Source organism: Antechinus flavipes, chromosome 4, assembly GCF_016432865.1.
Source record: "Antechinus flavipes isolate AdamAnt ecotype Samford, QLD, Australia chromosome 4, AdamAnt_v2, whole genome shotgun sequence".
In the NCBI taxonomy this organism is placed as follows: Eukaryota; Metazoa; Chordata; class Mammalia; order Dasyuromorphia; family Dasyuridae; genus Antechinus; species Antechinus flavipes.
The window spans coordinates 290229224-290245488 of record NC_067401.1 but is presented as its reverse complement, the minus strand read 5'-3'; the positions used below and the strand labels follow the sequence as shown (position 1 = coordinate 290245488).

The 16265-nt window shown below is 36.8% G+C and overlaps 2 protein-coding genes across 9 annotated transcripts in view; one reads left to right on the top strand and one right to left on the bottom strand.

The window, feature by feature from the left end:
• Positions 1-712: 712 nt before the first annotated feature.
• On the bottom strand, positions 713-6405 carry FAM229B (family with sequence similarity 229 member B). Of its 7 annotated transcripts, none has more exons than XM_051997563.1 (4): positions 6317-6405; positions 2460-2621; positions 1548-1686; positions 713-955 (listed from the first exon to the last, which is right to left on the bottom strand). In XM_051997563.1, exons 3-4 carry the CDS (start codon positions 1670-1672, stop codon positions 838-840), a joined length of 243 nt encoding a protein of 80 aa, XP_051853523.1. In that variant the 5' UTR covers positions 1673-1686; positions 2460-2621; positions 6317-6405; the 3' UTR covers positions 713-837. The 7 variants fall into 7 exon arrangements, with proteins under 7 accessions (XP_051853523.1, XP_051853521.1, XP_051853524.1 ...); XM_051997561.1 differs by lacking the exon at positions 6317-6405 and adding an exon at positions 5824-5946; XM_051997564.1 differs by lacking the exon at positions 6317-6405 and adding an exon at positions 5824-5946 and having other exon boundaries at positions 2460-2618.
• An 89-nt stretch (positions 6406-6494) lies between these two features.
• The window catches only part of TUBE1 (tubulin epsilon 1), a 30157-nt gene continuing 20386 nt past the window's right edge, over positions 6495-16265 (top strand). For both annotated transcript variants that reach the window (XM_051997560.1, XM_051997559.1), the window contains exons 1-4: positions 6495-6677; positions 6811-6884; positions 10079-10131; positions 11699-11756. In XM_051997560.1, coding sequence (XP_051853520.1) covers positions 6653-6677; positions 6811-6884; positions 10079-10131; positions 11699-11756 — 210 coding nt within the window. In that variant the 5' untranslated portion in view covers positions 6495-6652. The remainder of the gene's footprint in view (positions 6678-6810; positions 6885-10078; positions 10132-11698; positions 11757-16265) is intronic.

Here is a 16265-nt window from a genome sequence, read left to right as displayed (position 1 = left end):
TCCCATCTTCCTCCCCTGCCTCAAGTAGTAAATTAGAATTTCCCTGTCCTTTTCATCCTATTATGCTAAATTTTTAAATTTTCATTTTCTGCATCTTCTTTATATGGCTTTCTTCACTCATTTTATTATTTATCTTCCCTTTCTGTCCTAGACTTTTGTTCTTTGATTAATGGTCCTTACCACCTAAGTTTTTATATTCTCTTAATTCCTCTTGGCTCAAAGTGTTTTAAGTTTTCTTCCTCTCGGTTCTTTGGCAACTTCAACCTCTTTTCCTTCTTTTCCTCTATCACTTTTCTTCTCCTTTGAGTAAACAGTTTCTCTGAGAGTTACATCTCAGCCTTCTCATTCTAAGTAACTGATTTCTAGAGGAATGAAAATTTGGTCCCATTTGGATGCTAAACACTTTTTCTCAGGCTGAGTGAAGTGCCACAGCCACACATGTGTCTTCTTCCCTCTTTAATTTTCTGGCTAAGTTCTGTTGTAATAAAATTTAATCAAAGAATAGTCCAAAAATAACATGAAGTAAACTATCCAGAGCAGGTAGGAGCTGACATGCAATTATTTCAGCAAAATGGTACTTATCAATTTAATATAATTTATCATACTAATGGTTATATCCTGTCATGTAGATAATTTTGATTATATATTGGCCCATTGTATTTTATAAATTTCTCCTCATATCCCACAAAAAATAAATGACAAGTGAAAACCGTTGTGAACATCCAATGGTGTCACCACTTTTATTTGTTTACCAGATCATAAAATGATACTGGCCCATTACCTTGACCTAGTCAAACCTCTACAAAAGCCTTATGATGATCTTCACCAAAGGAGCGGCTATTTGGGGTGCATTTCCTTGCTGCTTTGAGCAGGTGGTTTTCTCATTGTCGCATAAAGATTGACAGGAACATCAGTGATTGTCAGACAGTGACTTCCAGGGCATCTTCGGAGTTGCCTATACAACAGGGAAAATGACCTTTGTTTAATTGCCTACCAGGAAATGATATTAAAGTGCTAAAAATCTCACTAATCATTCTTTCTTAAATCAATTTTAATTTCTTTAAATGCCATTCATAATTCTATGTCAGAAGAACTGATGAGGCAGAAATCAAGACTTTCATTCCAGAAAAGCTATATTGCTACCATTTTAATCATATGAAACTGGTAAAAACAAAAGAAATTTTTAGCTTCTAATTTAAAAAGGCATTTTTTGTTCACTAAATGGCAATAAAATGTATGTGGGTGGATAGGTACCTTTCATGGGTATATATTTTGTATCTTTCAAAAATCATTCCAAAAGCATTATCACATAAAGAGTAGGATATCTGGGAAATGTTCCAAAACAGAGAATATTCCATATATATTGATTCTCTTAACACTGCCTCTAATAAGCAACAAAAAAAGTACTAATTTAGTGATGTTTAAATTTTTAAAGTTTTCCTTTGTTCTGTCAACATTTAAAATTAGAATAGATATTAAGATAACATTAACCAGTGTTAAAATTTGCACTGTAACACAAATATACTTATCAGAATCAGTAAATTTACCTGGTTGGTGGAGTCTCTTTCCTATACCATGCAGTACTGGAGCTCAGGCCAGGTTCAGGACCAATTGAAGAATCTCCTCCTTCCACTGGAAACCTCCTTGGCTGAGTACCAAACCGAAAAGGCATAATTCACTGAAAACCTAAATTTGAAATTAAAGAAAAAACACATAGTAGTCTTTTGCCCTTTTAAACCTTTATAATTTCTATTATAGGCATGATAGAATATATACCTCTTATAGATCTATAACTCTTATCTATAACTTTTTCTCAGTTGTTTGCATTTATTCTTCAGTTTCAATAATAAGCAATCACTATCATAGATGAGAGTAAACTCTCTTAAGACTAACAAAACTTAAGTTCACATAAACTGTAATTCAATGTGCCTTTAAAAGGTATTTATAAATTACTCCCATTATGACTCCTTGAAAATTGCTACCTATTATCTAAAGCCTAGGTTTCCCCTCAAGGCCCAGCTTCAAAAATTTCTAATATCTGATTGCTCTCTCCTCTGATTCCTATAATACTGTCTCTGCCAACTATCTGTCACTTTACATATACCACACTTTTATTTATTTTTAATATGTATATTTTGTTTGTCCAAGAGTATTTTAATACTCTATTATACTTGTATATCCCTAGCACCTAACACATGTCCTAACAAATATTTTTTTGTTGATGATGATGATAATGATGAATTGAAATTATTAAAATTTAAAATTTTAATTGCACAAAGATTTTAGGGAAGTCCTTCAAATTGCTACACACCCAGTGAAGTTTTTTTTTTTTTCTCCTTTTTTTCCCCATGGTTTAGTTTAAGAAAAGTCTTCAAGGTAGGTAAGTTCAAGAATCATGTCTTTTTTGAAGGAAGTAAAACATGGTTTTGGCTAACTAAGCCAAAGATACATACACTTACCAAAATAAGTGAAGTTTGATTCCTGTAGAGGCTAAATAAATCAAATGCTTCTATTCTCCTTCCATAGGAGGATGGAATGTGCCAAAGGAAGGCTGGTCGAATGAGCCAGTGACACCCAGAAATTATGACATCAGAGAATTCTTTCACATAGTTTCCTACCTGCTAAAGAATAGAAGTTTTCATTCTGAATTCATGATGGGAGAATTAAATTGAAAAGATTTCTGTTTTGCTAAAAAAGCTAACTACCCTTAAAAATGTTGATTTGGGTTTTTTCCTTTGTTTGTTTTTCTCAAATATTGTGTAACAGGAAAGAGTCAAATATAATTAAGGTCATTATTCAGGGCTACTGACTAAATCTGTGTTCCAGATCTGAATCTTTTCAATTAACAGTGATATACATAACATGAATTTATAGCCCAGTTTTTCTGGCTATTCTCAGACCTCTCCCTGCCTAATGGTCTAATCATAATCTTATCCCACTTCCAATTCCCCAAACTTCTCACAAAAATATACGAATCATATGAAATCAACAGTAAAACACAAAATTTCAACTTACATAGTATTATAAATAAGAAAAGTCAATTTGGCACTTCTTTTAGTAACACTAATTTTAAAGATGTTTATTAACCCACCCCAAACTTTTCAGAATTAGTCTAACTCAAGTACATTTTAGAACTAAATCATCTAAAGCAAACTATTGTTTCAGCACAAGTGAGAACTAAATTTTCCAATGTAAAATCCAAGTAAACTTTATCTTAATCAAAATTTTCACATTACGATTGCTCTGTGTGTTCCTATTGTTCTATTTTCACGTGATATATTATAGGAAACTCATCTTACTCAAGTTGTTCAGTCTTACCTCCACTTTCTTTTTGCCTTAGTAGCTAAAACATCTATGAGCAAGTTAACTACAAGTCTGGTTGGCTGGGGGAAAGCCACCTAACTAACTGTGTAATAATAGTTCAGATAAATTGAGATTGCTGCAGGCGATTGTTAGCTAATGCATTGATTCATCATAAACACTAAGTCCCTACATTTATGAATAACGTTTTCAGTGGTTTATGTAACTATGAAATTATCCTTAAAAGTATAAAAATAACTTTTTATAGAAGTAGGATATTATCTTATTTTCACTTTCTCTTTATTCCATCATTACACCAATCTACGCACTTTAGTAACTGCTAGCAACAATTAATCAACATTTTATTATAATCATTACGATTTTTAAAATTTCAAATAAAAGATACTATAATCAAGTATGATTCAATCATTACTTAAAACTGTGTTTTCTGAACTGTCTACAAGAATCCTTAAAGACAACATTCTACTGCAACAAAGAACTACAAATATAGCCATTTTGAGCACAGCCAAAGAAGGGAATGGAAATACAGCACGAATCTTGAACAAGAGTTCATCTAGTCAAAACTTCTCATTTTACAAATGAGTAAACTGAGGCTCTCTCCACAGTAGTTCTCATAGTTTTTCAGTAAAACAACCTTTCTTGTTAACCCTTAAAATATTCTAAATTTGCTGAATGTCTTCTAAAATTTTTTAAATAAAAAAATGACAAGGCTGATTGAAAAAAAAAAACTATACTGATGAAATCAGTAAAGTTGAGGTTATTTTTTTGTTGTTGTTCAGTCACAGGGCTGAATGCTGGGAATAAAAATACAAAATAATCCTTATTCAAAAACAATTTGCGTTCAACTGTGAGAAACTGTTTATCCCCCCCAAAAAAAAATAATAAATTGCAGAAAAGTGAAGTCTCTTTAATCTTTTCTAATCTCCCTTTTCTTTTCAAACAAATGTGAAATATTGACTGCTATATGCTGTGTTTTCCACAGGTGAAAACCCAACAGGAAATCATCAGTAGATATGTTTTTATTTACTGTATGAATATAATTTTATTTGGCTAAAAAAAACCTAAAAAACTGATACTAATGAAAATAGTGACAGACAAAATCAAAAGCCCAATTTGAAAAAGTGCCAAAAAATTCCATCACAATAACCTATTTTGAGTGTGACCAAAAAAACCACTCCTTTTGTTATCTAGAATTGACATGTAAATGAAGAATTTTTTAAAAATGGTTGAGCCACTTTTTTCAGTAAGTCACCTAAGTTGAGTCACTGCTCATCTTATAGTAATGTACAAAAATAAGAGAAGAATGGTCACTTCCTAAGTATAGAGAAGCATTTATAGGCTTTTTTTTGAGCAGCAAATACTTAACTGTTTGGGACCAATATCAAAACACTGTGTGAATTTCCTATATATACTAGATAAAAAACATATTAGGACACTGTATCATAACAAAAAGATGATCCTTTTCTGACATTAATGTAAAGAAAACTACAATAAGCCCCAAACAAAAACAAAACCATGAAATTCTCCAGGAGGAGACAGTTTTTCAAAGTTTTTTGTTTTTTGTTTGTTTTTAAGAAGAAAATTTAGAGGGAGGGAGGAGAAAGATGGTTTGGGAGATACAACAAGTGTATGCATATATTTATGTTTGTATTTTGGAGGGGTTTTTTGAAGATATTTTCAAATTCTGCACAATACAAAATCTCAGCAAGCCTTGTACTATGAGAAGAATTCAATGAAATGAAAGCATTACCCTCATTTTATAGATGGGAAAATACTCTTTTTTTGCCATTTAGTTTTAAAGCAGTAAACAGAACTAAGGATTAGTTCTCATTTTAGGACTTTTTTCCATTCCATTATGTTGATTCACATTAAGCCTAAGAAGGAAACGACAACAAATTTCTAGGTGCATAGCCATTTTAACTATTTTGACAGGACACTTTCTAAGTTGCAAAAATATCCATGTAGAGTTCTAAACATCTAGGTGCAGTTCTTGACTGCTGGACTTTAGATGACAAATATGGAATAACAAGACAGCTCCTAAAAGCCTCCATTAAAATCACTGGGTCTAATGGAAAGATTTGTCTGAATCACTTTTAACAGGGATTTTTCAAGATGACCATCATCATCATCATTCTATTTTTGAATAGCACTTCATAATTATATTCCTCTTTACAATAACCCAAGAAGTAGGCTGGGAAAGTGTTAACGACATTTTACAGATGGAGAGATACTCTCAAAGAGAGTTAATTTATCCGAAGTCATATAGGTTTAAAGCAGTAAAGATAACTGAGTTTTAGTTCTCAAATTTAGTGTTTTCCATTCCATATTGTTTGTATTTTTGATAGATCTGTGACTGATTTCATATATTATTTAGTCGTAATTTTCTGCCTTGGGCACCACAAGGTTTTCACTGGTACTCTTGAATTGTCACTATCAAAATAGACCCAGTAATCTTATTTTATGGAATTAATGAGGGCTAGAAAACCAACTGATCATTCCTACCTGGAGGGATGAGAGGTGGTGGTGGCATCCTATTAGATTAAACCCGAGCTCCCATGTTGTTTCATGGGTTTACACCCTAGGGAGCAGCCGCCTCTCACAAGAGTACCGCTACACTCCCAAATAAACGCGAGGCAAGGCTCTCCCCGCGCTCCCGCCCACGAGCTCAGTGAGACATCCCACCCCACCCCCCAACCAAGGATTGGCTTTCGCTATTCTTTCCGCGAATCTCATGTACCAGTCACCCGGCCTCGCTGTCCACCCACCCCCCAGACGCTAGGGGCTGCAGTTGGTCAGTCCGCTTCAATGTTTTTGTCCAATGGGGCTGGTTAAAGACTCAAGTTGCTCGGGTTGAGGCTAATAAAACTCTTGCGGGGAAGGGAGTGACCGCAGTAAGAGGAGACGCCCTTCCCCGCCGCCCAAGAAAAATTGGAGACTGTGGACTAGGAGGAGCAGGTGAAGGACGCTGTCAACCAAATTAAAAATCTTGAATTACCCGCTGGTGCGGGCTCCGGAAACCTCAGACACTCCGACTTAAGACGTTGAGGGCACCCAGATTGGAAGCCAGGCTGAGGACTGCGTTCCTGGTCGCTATGGCAACAGATAAAACGCAAGCGCCTTCGAGGAGCTGTCCGTTGCTCCGCCCCTACCCCAACCCTCCTCGGCCGGCTCCAGTGTGCGCAGGCGCGAGGCGCAGGCGCGAGCTGGGCCCTCGAAAGTAAATTCTTTTGCTAACTGTTGAACTGTCTCTCCGGTGTACGCGGCCCCGGAGTCCCTGCAGCCCGCGAGCTCCTTTGTTGGCGCGAACCGCCGCGGCTGCAGGAGCTGCAGCATGGCCCAGTCTGTCATAGTGCAAGGTGAGCTGCTTCGGAGGCTGAGGGGACCTACCCCCAAAGGCCCCGTAACTCCGGGGCGGAAAACCCGAACTGCAGCTGCGGAACTCTTGCACTAATGTCCTGTTCTCTTTGTTTATGTGCCTGCCGACGGCAGTCGGGCAGTGTGGGAACCAGGTGGGCTGCTGCTTCTGGGACCTGGCCCTGAGGGAACACGCGGCTGTCAACAAGGTAAGCGACAGCTCACTCTGCGGATCCCCCCTACACCTGCTTCCTTCCCACATCTTGTTCCTGTCCCTTACCCCATTTCCTTTTATTTCCCCTTCCTATTCCCCCGTTCCTCCCCACCCTCATCGTCCTCTTCCTCCTCCTCCTTCTCCTTGCTTTCTAGCTGCATCTTTCCCCCTTCCCTTGTTCCCTTCTCCATCTTTCATCTCCGTCCCTAGACCCTTCCCCCATCTTCCCAGCTCTCTTCCATATATCTATTCTCTCCCTGTTCTCTTTTCTGGCCCCATTTTCGGTCCCACCTCCACTTCCTCCACTCATGTTCCTGTCACTCTCCTCTGTCTTCCTGCTCCCTTCGTTTTCCTCTCCTTCCCACTATGTTCCTATGCTCTCCCCCCATTTTCACCTTCACAATCCCACCTTCATCCCACTCTGTTCCTACCTAGGCTTGCCTGGAAAGTCAGTAGTTCCTGCTGCTTTTCTGCACCCCTCTGGTCAAGGGCTCTAAAATAACTGAGTAATCAATCAGTAAACATTAAGTTTTACATTCTAAGATGTGCCATGAGTTGTGCTAAGTCCTGGGGACACAAAAAGAGGCAAAAGACATTTTTTGTTTCCATTCTAATGGCAGAGACCATGTTCAAAGATATGCAAAGCAAATTGTAATCAAAATAAATAAGAAATAATCAACAGGAAAGACAGGATTAAGAGGTTGGAGAAGCCTTCCAGTAATATTAACTATTAACATTTATATGGTAATTTGTGTCTTAAAAAGGGCATTTACATCTAATTTGATTGTTAACATAAGTTTCTGAGATGTGCTATTTTACCTGTTTGAAGTATAAGAACCTAGTTCATATCCTGCTTTTGATAGCTTACTACCTGTGTGGTCCTGGGCAAGTCATTTTTAAATCCCTTAGGCTTCAGTCTCCTCCTTTGTAAAATGAGGAGGCTGGACTATACTTTGGCTTCTGAAGGCTCCCTACATCTCTGGCAAACCTAAGGTAAAGTAACTAACCCATAGTCACATGGGAAAGCTAAATGGCACAAGGATAAAGTGCTGAGCGTGGCCTCAGGAAAATTTATCATTCTCAAAAGTATATTGGGTTATCTGCCAGTTTTGCAAGGTGTCTTGTAAGAATTTGTAGATTGAGATTTTCTCAAATCAAAGGGCAAAGATTTTATTATGCTGCTAAAAGCTGGCAAAATCCATAATGGTTTGTTATTAAGGAAAGTGGTTTAGCAATTTTTAAAGGGCCTTAACTGTTGTTAAGGGGAAGACACCATGGATTGCTAGTAGATTATACCATTGACTGTCAAGCTAAATTCCTAAAGTTTAGCTATTAGGACTCTTAGCAAGTAGACTAACCCCCAAAAAAGGAGTTGGGGGTAGGAAGAAGGTGACTATATCATTGATTGATTGTTATGGGAGCTGCCTGCTAGTAGCTGCTGGGGTTCTAATCCTGTCCAGCAAAATAGATCTCTTCACGTGAAGATAATGATACAAGGAGTCAGAGGCAGTTGCATTCTCTGACCTCTCTCCTCTTCCCTTCAATTTATTTCATTCTCAATCCACAAGCAACATCTGTGTCAGTATAGGCTGATTTGTAATTCCTTCAAGTATGTTATGATTCACAGCTGTGGGAGCTTTTGGAGAATTGACCTGCCCTTTTACACCTTAGGCATGGTCTTTAACAATTCCCCATTTTTTGTTTTATGGGAACATGATTATTTTCCCCCCACCAGCATGGTCAATACTTTTGTCCGGTATCGTGAAGTGGCTGTTATCTGAGTTTGCATGTTGAGGGATGCGAACAACACTATCAGAGTCTTTTCCGTCCTATTCTTCTGAATGGTTGCAGGGTAAGATGCTATAGCAGATATCGAATGCTGTGAGATGTCATGGAGACAAATTTTCTGACAAATGGAGAAGAAGATTGTAGTCAGAATAGGCATTTTTCATCAGTCCCTCATCGGTCTCCTGGCCCGGCTCATTTTAATCTCGAAGTCTGAAAAAGTCTTACTGGGTCTCTTCTCCCTTTCCTTCCTCATGGGTTACTGAAGGAACTCTCCTGGGAGAAACCTACTCATAAACAGCTCTTGAACACTGCTACTTTATTTCTTGTGCCCCGTGTTGGGCACCATTTATTACAGGAGCCACCTGCTAGTGTAGAATGGCAATCTGCTGGTCTAAATCTAGCGTGGCTTTCTGATTGGATTCATAACTGTGGAATTATGATGGTTTGGTCCATGCAAAGAATTCCATTAGGAATTCTACCAGACACCTCTTCTTAGGGTGAGACTGTAATAAAGATCCTCTTGAACAAAAGACCAAATCAGAATTTAAAAAAAATTTCACTTTTACTCCTAACAGTGATCCTCCTGGTTTGCTTCTGGGGAGGAGCTTAGATGTTCATATTGTTTACAGTAATTCAAGCTCTCTCTGTCCACGAACATCTAGATACCCAGCACCTCATCTTAGTCATATAACTAGTTAAATGTCAGAAGACAGGTTAAAATCCAAATTTCTTCTAACTTTCAAGCCAGGGCTCTTTCTTAAATCTGAGGATCTCAAGCAAAGGAACTAAATAGCATCTTATTTAAGATCCAGCATCAACAAACTGTGTGTGTGTTTGTGTGTGTGTGTGTGTGTGTGTGTGTGTACACATATATACATATATATGTGTGTGTGTGTCTATCTGATAATGTTAGAATATAGATTCTTAACTTGGGGATAGATTTCAAAGAGGTCTTTGAACTTGGATGAAAGAAAAAATTACATCTCTCTTGTAACCTTTGGTTTCTGGGTAGTCCTATGTATTTTATTTTATGAATATAAAACATATTTAGAGAAGTAATACATAGGTTTTGCCCCCATGCAACACAAAAAAAGATATTAAAATCTTTGCTCTAGAAAGAAAAATCCACATACATTCAGCTGGTAGTACCAGAGATAGCTAGTGTGGTACAGAGGAAAGGAGGATTTAATTTAGAAAAAGCCTGCCTTCTGAGTCCCACATACACTGCTTACTAATTGCCTGACTTTGCTTTGTAATAGGTATTAAATTCCTTAGGAAAAAAATGTCTAACTATTGTCATCTAATGATTGATTGTCATTTAAAAGTTTGAAAGACTTCTTGAGTGGAAGTATAGAACTTATAAAATAGTTGTACTTAAATGATTTTTTTTTCAATTTTTAGAAAGGAATTTATGATGATTCACTGAAGAACTTCTTTAGAAATGTGGATACTAGGTAAAATGTATTTTATTTATTTCAAGTTCATCTGAATATATGATAAGTTTGTGGGTATCTATTCCTCCTTTGGGATTACAGCATGGTTTATAGTACATGAATGTAGTTCAAGTGATCTCAAAGCTTTGTATTCTTAAGAGTTCACAAAGTGATTCCTGTAGTCATCCTTCCACCCTTTAATGCACTAATGTAGAGTTGATAGTTAAGCTTACAAAAAAGTGGACCAAGAATATAATATGTCTAAGACAAAAATCTTCAGATGTGCTAATCCTAATGTCTCTCTCATTTTTGCAACCCATCTTACCCAAATAGTCACATTGCTTACTTCTCTTGATTAAAAAAAAAAAAAAAATACAAACATAAAGGAAGATTAACTACCTAGTTCTAACTTCTATCCTGAGTAGTATAGAACATCTCCCATTTAAAGCGTGCCCCAACAAAACCAAGAAATCAAGAATATTGGGGATAGAGTAATTAGCTGAAGTAAAATGTGTTCAATAGCTTCATTTCAGATATTTATTAAACATAGAATACATACATACACACAAGAGCACTGTGTTCAGTTAGTCACAATCAATAAACACTTATTAAGCACCTACTATATTCCAGACATAGTAAGGACCAGAGAAGAACATCTAAAAAGTCCAAACCAATAAGTTCTTATAAAGTAAATCATCCTGGAGACTGAATCAAAAAAGAAAAAAAAGAAAAAAACACCTCCCAGAATGGTATTGATTTGTCACAGATATTGTTTCTAGGCTAGATACCTGTTGTGGGCCATTAGGCAGGCAAAGTAATTTCTCTTCCTATTCCACATTGAAAGTAATATTCACCCAAGTCACAACTATTCTATAGTACAGCTCTATTTTTAGTAATGGTAGAATACAGCTCTATTTTTAGTAACGGTAGAATACCTAGAAAACAAAATGGTCAACAAAAAAGGAACGTGAGAGCAGTGGAAATTTTTGTGGAATTTTAAGATCAGTACCCAAAATAATGCATTGTATGTACCTCTAAGAATTGAGTAAAACCAAAATACTTTGTACAAAAACAGCAAAATGTATTGGTCGCCAAAACTTCTCATATGCCAGAACTTGGTGATTTCATTACTAGAATTTCTTAAAATGTCATTAAAGGACTAACCTATACAAAAATATTTTTAGCGATTTAGAGTAAAACCCTGATGAAGCTCTCACTTCTCAAGGTTTCAGACAGCCAGAGATTGTAGTTTTTAAGTTGCTTACAAGTTTTTAAGTTGCTGGTCTCTTTTGATGGAGGGAGTTTCTTTACCCAGAGTTCTCCCCAGTGATGAAATCTCAATTTTGGACATGTAATTCATGTTTTCCCTATATCAAGTGTGTCTATATATAGAGAGAGAGATTTTAAGTAAAAATGAATATTTAGTTCAGATACATTTTATTTATCCAGATTAATTTACTCCTAATGATTTAACATTTCATATTCCTAGGAATGCATTGTATAGACTGAAGTTTAATAAATTATATTACAATATTGTTAACTATTGTTTTTTTCCAATAATCTTTTTTCCTTTTTCTTAATCTTTTAGAGGAGCTGGTGATGGTGTAGATATTTCCAAAGGAAAAATTTGCTCATTAAAAGCACGAGTAAGATATTACATTAAGATTTTTACTTTATATGTTTTGATAATAGTTTTGCTGCTATCATTTTAATCCAAATTAAATTTTCTCTGTTCAATTTAAATCAGTAAAACACAGAATATTTATAAACACCCAATTTGCATGAATGCTATGTATTGCACCTTAGACTTTTTTTTAAACTTGACTAATGGTGACAAATTTCCAGACAAATCAAATGCTATAAAAACAGTTTATATTAAAAGCAAATATATGCAATATTTTAAGGTAATTTTGTTGTTCTGGCCACTTTTTTAATACAAGGATAGATGAAATACCATAATACTACATAATCACTTTTTTGTGTGGAAGGAGGGTGAATCCAGCAGTTTTTTTTTGTATAGATTTGTAATCTCTGTATGGAAACTCTCTTTTCTGATAAAATTGAATTCACGAGAGAGTTGAGGGTAGTAACTTCTCTGTGGTCCACAGCTAGAATGGGTAAGGAGAAGAATTTGAACTCAGACCTTCCCAACTCCAAGGTCAGCCCCTCTTATATTTTAATACTATTTCACAGATTTTGAATTTCCTTTCACATTATCTCAGACGGTTCTCCCAATATCACTGAGAAATGATTAGGACAGATAATATTAATCAATTTTATAGATAAGAAAACTGAGACTCAGAGTTTCATTAAGTTGTCTGTGGTCACACAACTAAAATTCAGACCTTATCCAGTACTCTTTCCCATTCTACACTAGTGCCTAATAATATCAGTACAATAAAAAGATCACAAGGCCATAGTATTAGTATTTTATTCAATACTGTGAATTTTCATTACTACTAATTCTAAGCAGTATTTTATGTTCCCCAAGATTTCTTCTCCAATCCCTGTTATTTAAAAAAAAAAAAAAGCTGTCATACACCTGGTTTTTCTCAGCACAAACTTAAGGAAACCAGCATGGATTAGACTCAATTAGGAATTTCCTCTCACAGATTCAGATTGAAGTGTTGGCCTTAGAATGTCCTCTGTGCTAATTAGATTGCTTGTCTGTCAGCTTATTAAAAATTCACATCAAGTGTGTAATTAAGCATTTGCCCTTCTCCAATCTTGCGTTACCTCTTCCATAGTCTTATCACTGATTACAGTAATATCTGCCATCACCCAAGAAGTCATTTATCTGATCTGGGTGACTTAGATTCACTTGGGGCAGGTAAATGCTTTCTTATACTATAACTTTTTAAAATGCTATTTTCTCCCTATCATCGTCTGTCATTTCCTGAATGGCAAAAGCCAGTCTTGACTGAAACCATAGAAATGAATAAGAATTCATCAGTTCTGCCCTTACTCTGCCAGTTGTCCTTACACACCTTCAAGCAACAATTCATTTCCACTTTTGATTTTCCAGTTGTCTCAATATAGATTTAAAAAGCAAAAACAAAAACTAGCTGTTTTTTACCTTCCTTTACCATCCTCAGTTCATTTTGAGATTTAGCTTTCATCTTCAGCTACCTAGACTTATTTTCATCTTCTTTATATTTCACGTTTAAAATCTAAGTTTATTGGTGTTTTCCCTATGCATTTCTGTTTCTGCAGACAGTTCCCATTTTTTCCTCCCTTTTCATTATAGTTTCCCTTTTTGTCTTTAGAATTTTATTGTTGAGCATCTCCAGACCCACTTGGGCTACCTCCTGGCCAGGATTATGTCAATTTCATTTTAAGCTGTGCTCCAGAAATTCAAACCCCATTCTTAGAAACCACTTTTTTAGCCAACTGTTGTTCATATCTCAGTTTTTTCTTCTGCATCCCTTTCTTTCAGTGAGCAACAATCAGTTAAACACAGTCTATAATTCCTTGGCTTTCAGTTAATGCTTTTCAGATTCTTTCTGGCAGTGTCCGTTGTGCTCATAGTAATCACCAGAATTTAATAATTGTCGTCCCTTATGAATTCTTGAGAGTTTCTCTTTTTTTCCTCAGATATATGACTTGGGAAAACAATGAGACCTCTATATTATTACAGAATTGATGCATAGCTTTATTTAGTATCCCTGTGTCATCTCCTACTTACTCTTCTCTTATTCCTCTGATCTTAATGGATGATTATATTAGATAGTTTCTATGATTCTATTATGCAGTTCTCTAAATGACAAATAGCATATTCTCAGAATATCCCTTTATCTCTTAAGAAAGAGCCTCGTCTATTTTTAAACTCTAGTGATATAGCTGACTCTTTTTTTCTTCACTTTCTCCTCTCTGTACTAATTTTTACTCACCAGCCTTCTTCACAAGAATCAGGTTCCTTTTGGTTTACCTCAAATCCCCCATTGAAAACTTTTCCCCCCATTAAAATATCACTTTAGAAACACCTTATACTCCTTAATAACATAATGTGTGAAGATATTTTCTTCAAATCCCTTCATCTTCTCCTGGAGAAAGGATTTCCTACACTTAGGACATGAAAAATAATCACTAGTTTGCAGAAGAAATACAAGCATCATAGTCTCATTAGAAATTACTGTGCAATTTCTTTGACTTTCCATAATTGTTGAGATTTTAACCATGTTCTTTTGGACTGCATATAAATGGTTAAAATTTTTGCTGCCTTTCATTGCCTCTTAATAATTTACTCAATTTGTTCTCCTTAGCCACAATGATTCTACATCCTCACCCACCTTTTCTTTGTTCTTAAACCCACTTATTTTACCAATTTGTTCCTTTTCTCTCCCTTTCCCTCCTCTCTTCTGTCTCTCTCTGTCTCTCTTTTCTCTCTCTTCTCTTCTTTCTCTTTCTCTCTCTCTCTCTCTCTCTCTCTTCTCTCTCTCTCTTTCTCTCATCAGAGAGGTCATTCTTTCCCTCACTTTTTATAACCTCAATCTGGATGGGCGTTGCCTCAATCAGACATTAAAGACCTTACCTTAAAGAGTTTAAGTCTCGCACTGCATCCAGAGCCATCTGCACTCATTTTTATCTGTATCTTGCCCTGGACCCAGGTGGCTCTGGAGGAGAAAGTGAGACTGGTGATTTTCCATGGCCCACCTCCAATAAATCCAACTCATTTGCATATTTGGGCATCACCCACCTGATGTCATGGTCCTCTTCGAGAACAAAGTACAAACAACAAATACCCCAGAAGTGTCATCTGGGCTGGGAGATTTTTCTTTAAATTGTTCTCAATTTATCCCAGTTTTGCCAAATCTGAGTCTTGACAGATTTACCTTTAATCTAATTTATGCTCATTCATAAGATGGTGAAAGCAGAAAGAGGACAGAATTTGGAGTCATAGAATCTGAGTTTGAATCCTAGTTCTTGTTGGAATCCTTACTAACTGCTAACTAATTAGAGTTGATCTAATCTTACAAGAAGATGTTTTGGCCAGAACCTGAAACAAGGTACTAAGTAGAACTAATTAAGACAAGGCTTGTGTTCACACCTTTACTCATTGGAGTCCACAAGTATGCTAGCTTCACAAAGTACACTTTCTAACTTCAAGGGAGTCCACACCTCCCTTAAAGCTCATTGGGCCAGAGAGCACTATGGGAGAAAACCCATAATTCCATTCTCTCAGAAGAGTCAGATAAAAGGCCAGTGATGAGGGATCTATGGCAGAATACATTTTTTCCTCTTGGCTGGCTGGTCGCGCTGGACTCAAGAGGAGCGACTTTGGTGCAGAGAACACTTTGACGGATTTCAGTGGAGCTATGCCAGAAGCCCTCTCTCCGCAGCAAGTTGGTGGCTGGGCTCCCCAGAAGGAGAAAAGAGAGACATTCCATCTCTGTGTTGGTTGGAGGCCGAAGAAAGCAGAGGCAGAGGCTGAAGGACAGAACCTTTGGATTTGGAGACATCCGAAGGGCTCTAAGCCTCTAAACTGGCTGTGCTTTGAGAAGAACAAGAACGCCAACATTAGAACTCCAACATTTTGGCGCCCAACATGGGGCTGTTCTTCATTCTCTGTGGCAAAACTGTCCATTCATATCTTTTATAAGGCTCAGCTAAGTTAATGCTGGGCACTGAAAAGGCAAATCTCTTCATATCCTCCTTATCCAGAGGAATGGAATAGGAAACAATCCTTGATGTCTATAACCCAAAGAGGCCATTCTCTAGGAAGTCCAGGCTGAAGAGTTCCCATAGTTTCCATCTGTTCGTTCACTTTTCTTAAATCAGTGAGCATCCTCCATTTTCCCGATTTCTTTTTTACAACGAACACTGGTGAATTCCAAGGACTTAGAGAAGGTTGTAAATGCCCTTGTTCAAGCTGGTCCCTGTTCGGGCGCCAAAATGTGGTGAACTTTTTCTTCTCAAAACGCAGCCAGGTGATAAAAGTTCAGATCTTTTATTGTCTCCAATATAGCCCGGTTAACTTAGAGGCCTATCTCTCTGCTTGGTTCCAAGAGCTCTTGCCGCTTTGTCCTTTGCTTCTGCCTCTGCTTTCTTCAGCCTCCAGAGCCAGCACCAAGATGAATCTGTCTTGCCTTGAAGAGAGGGCTTCTGGCGTAATTCTGCTGAAATCTCGACTTGTAGCTTCTTCACTCTGAAGAACT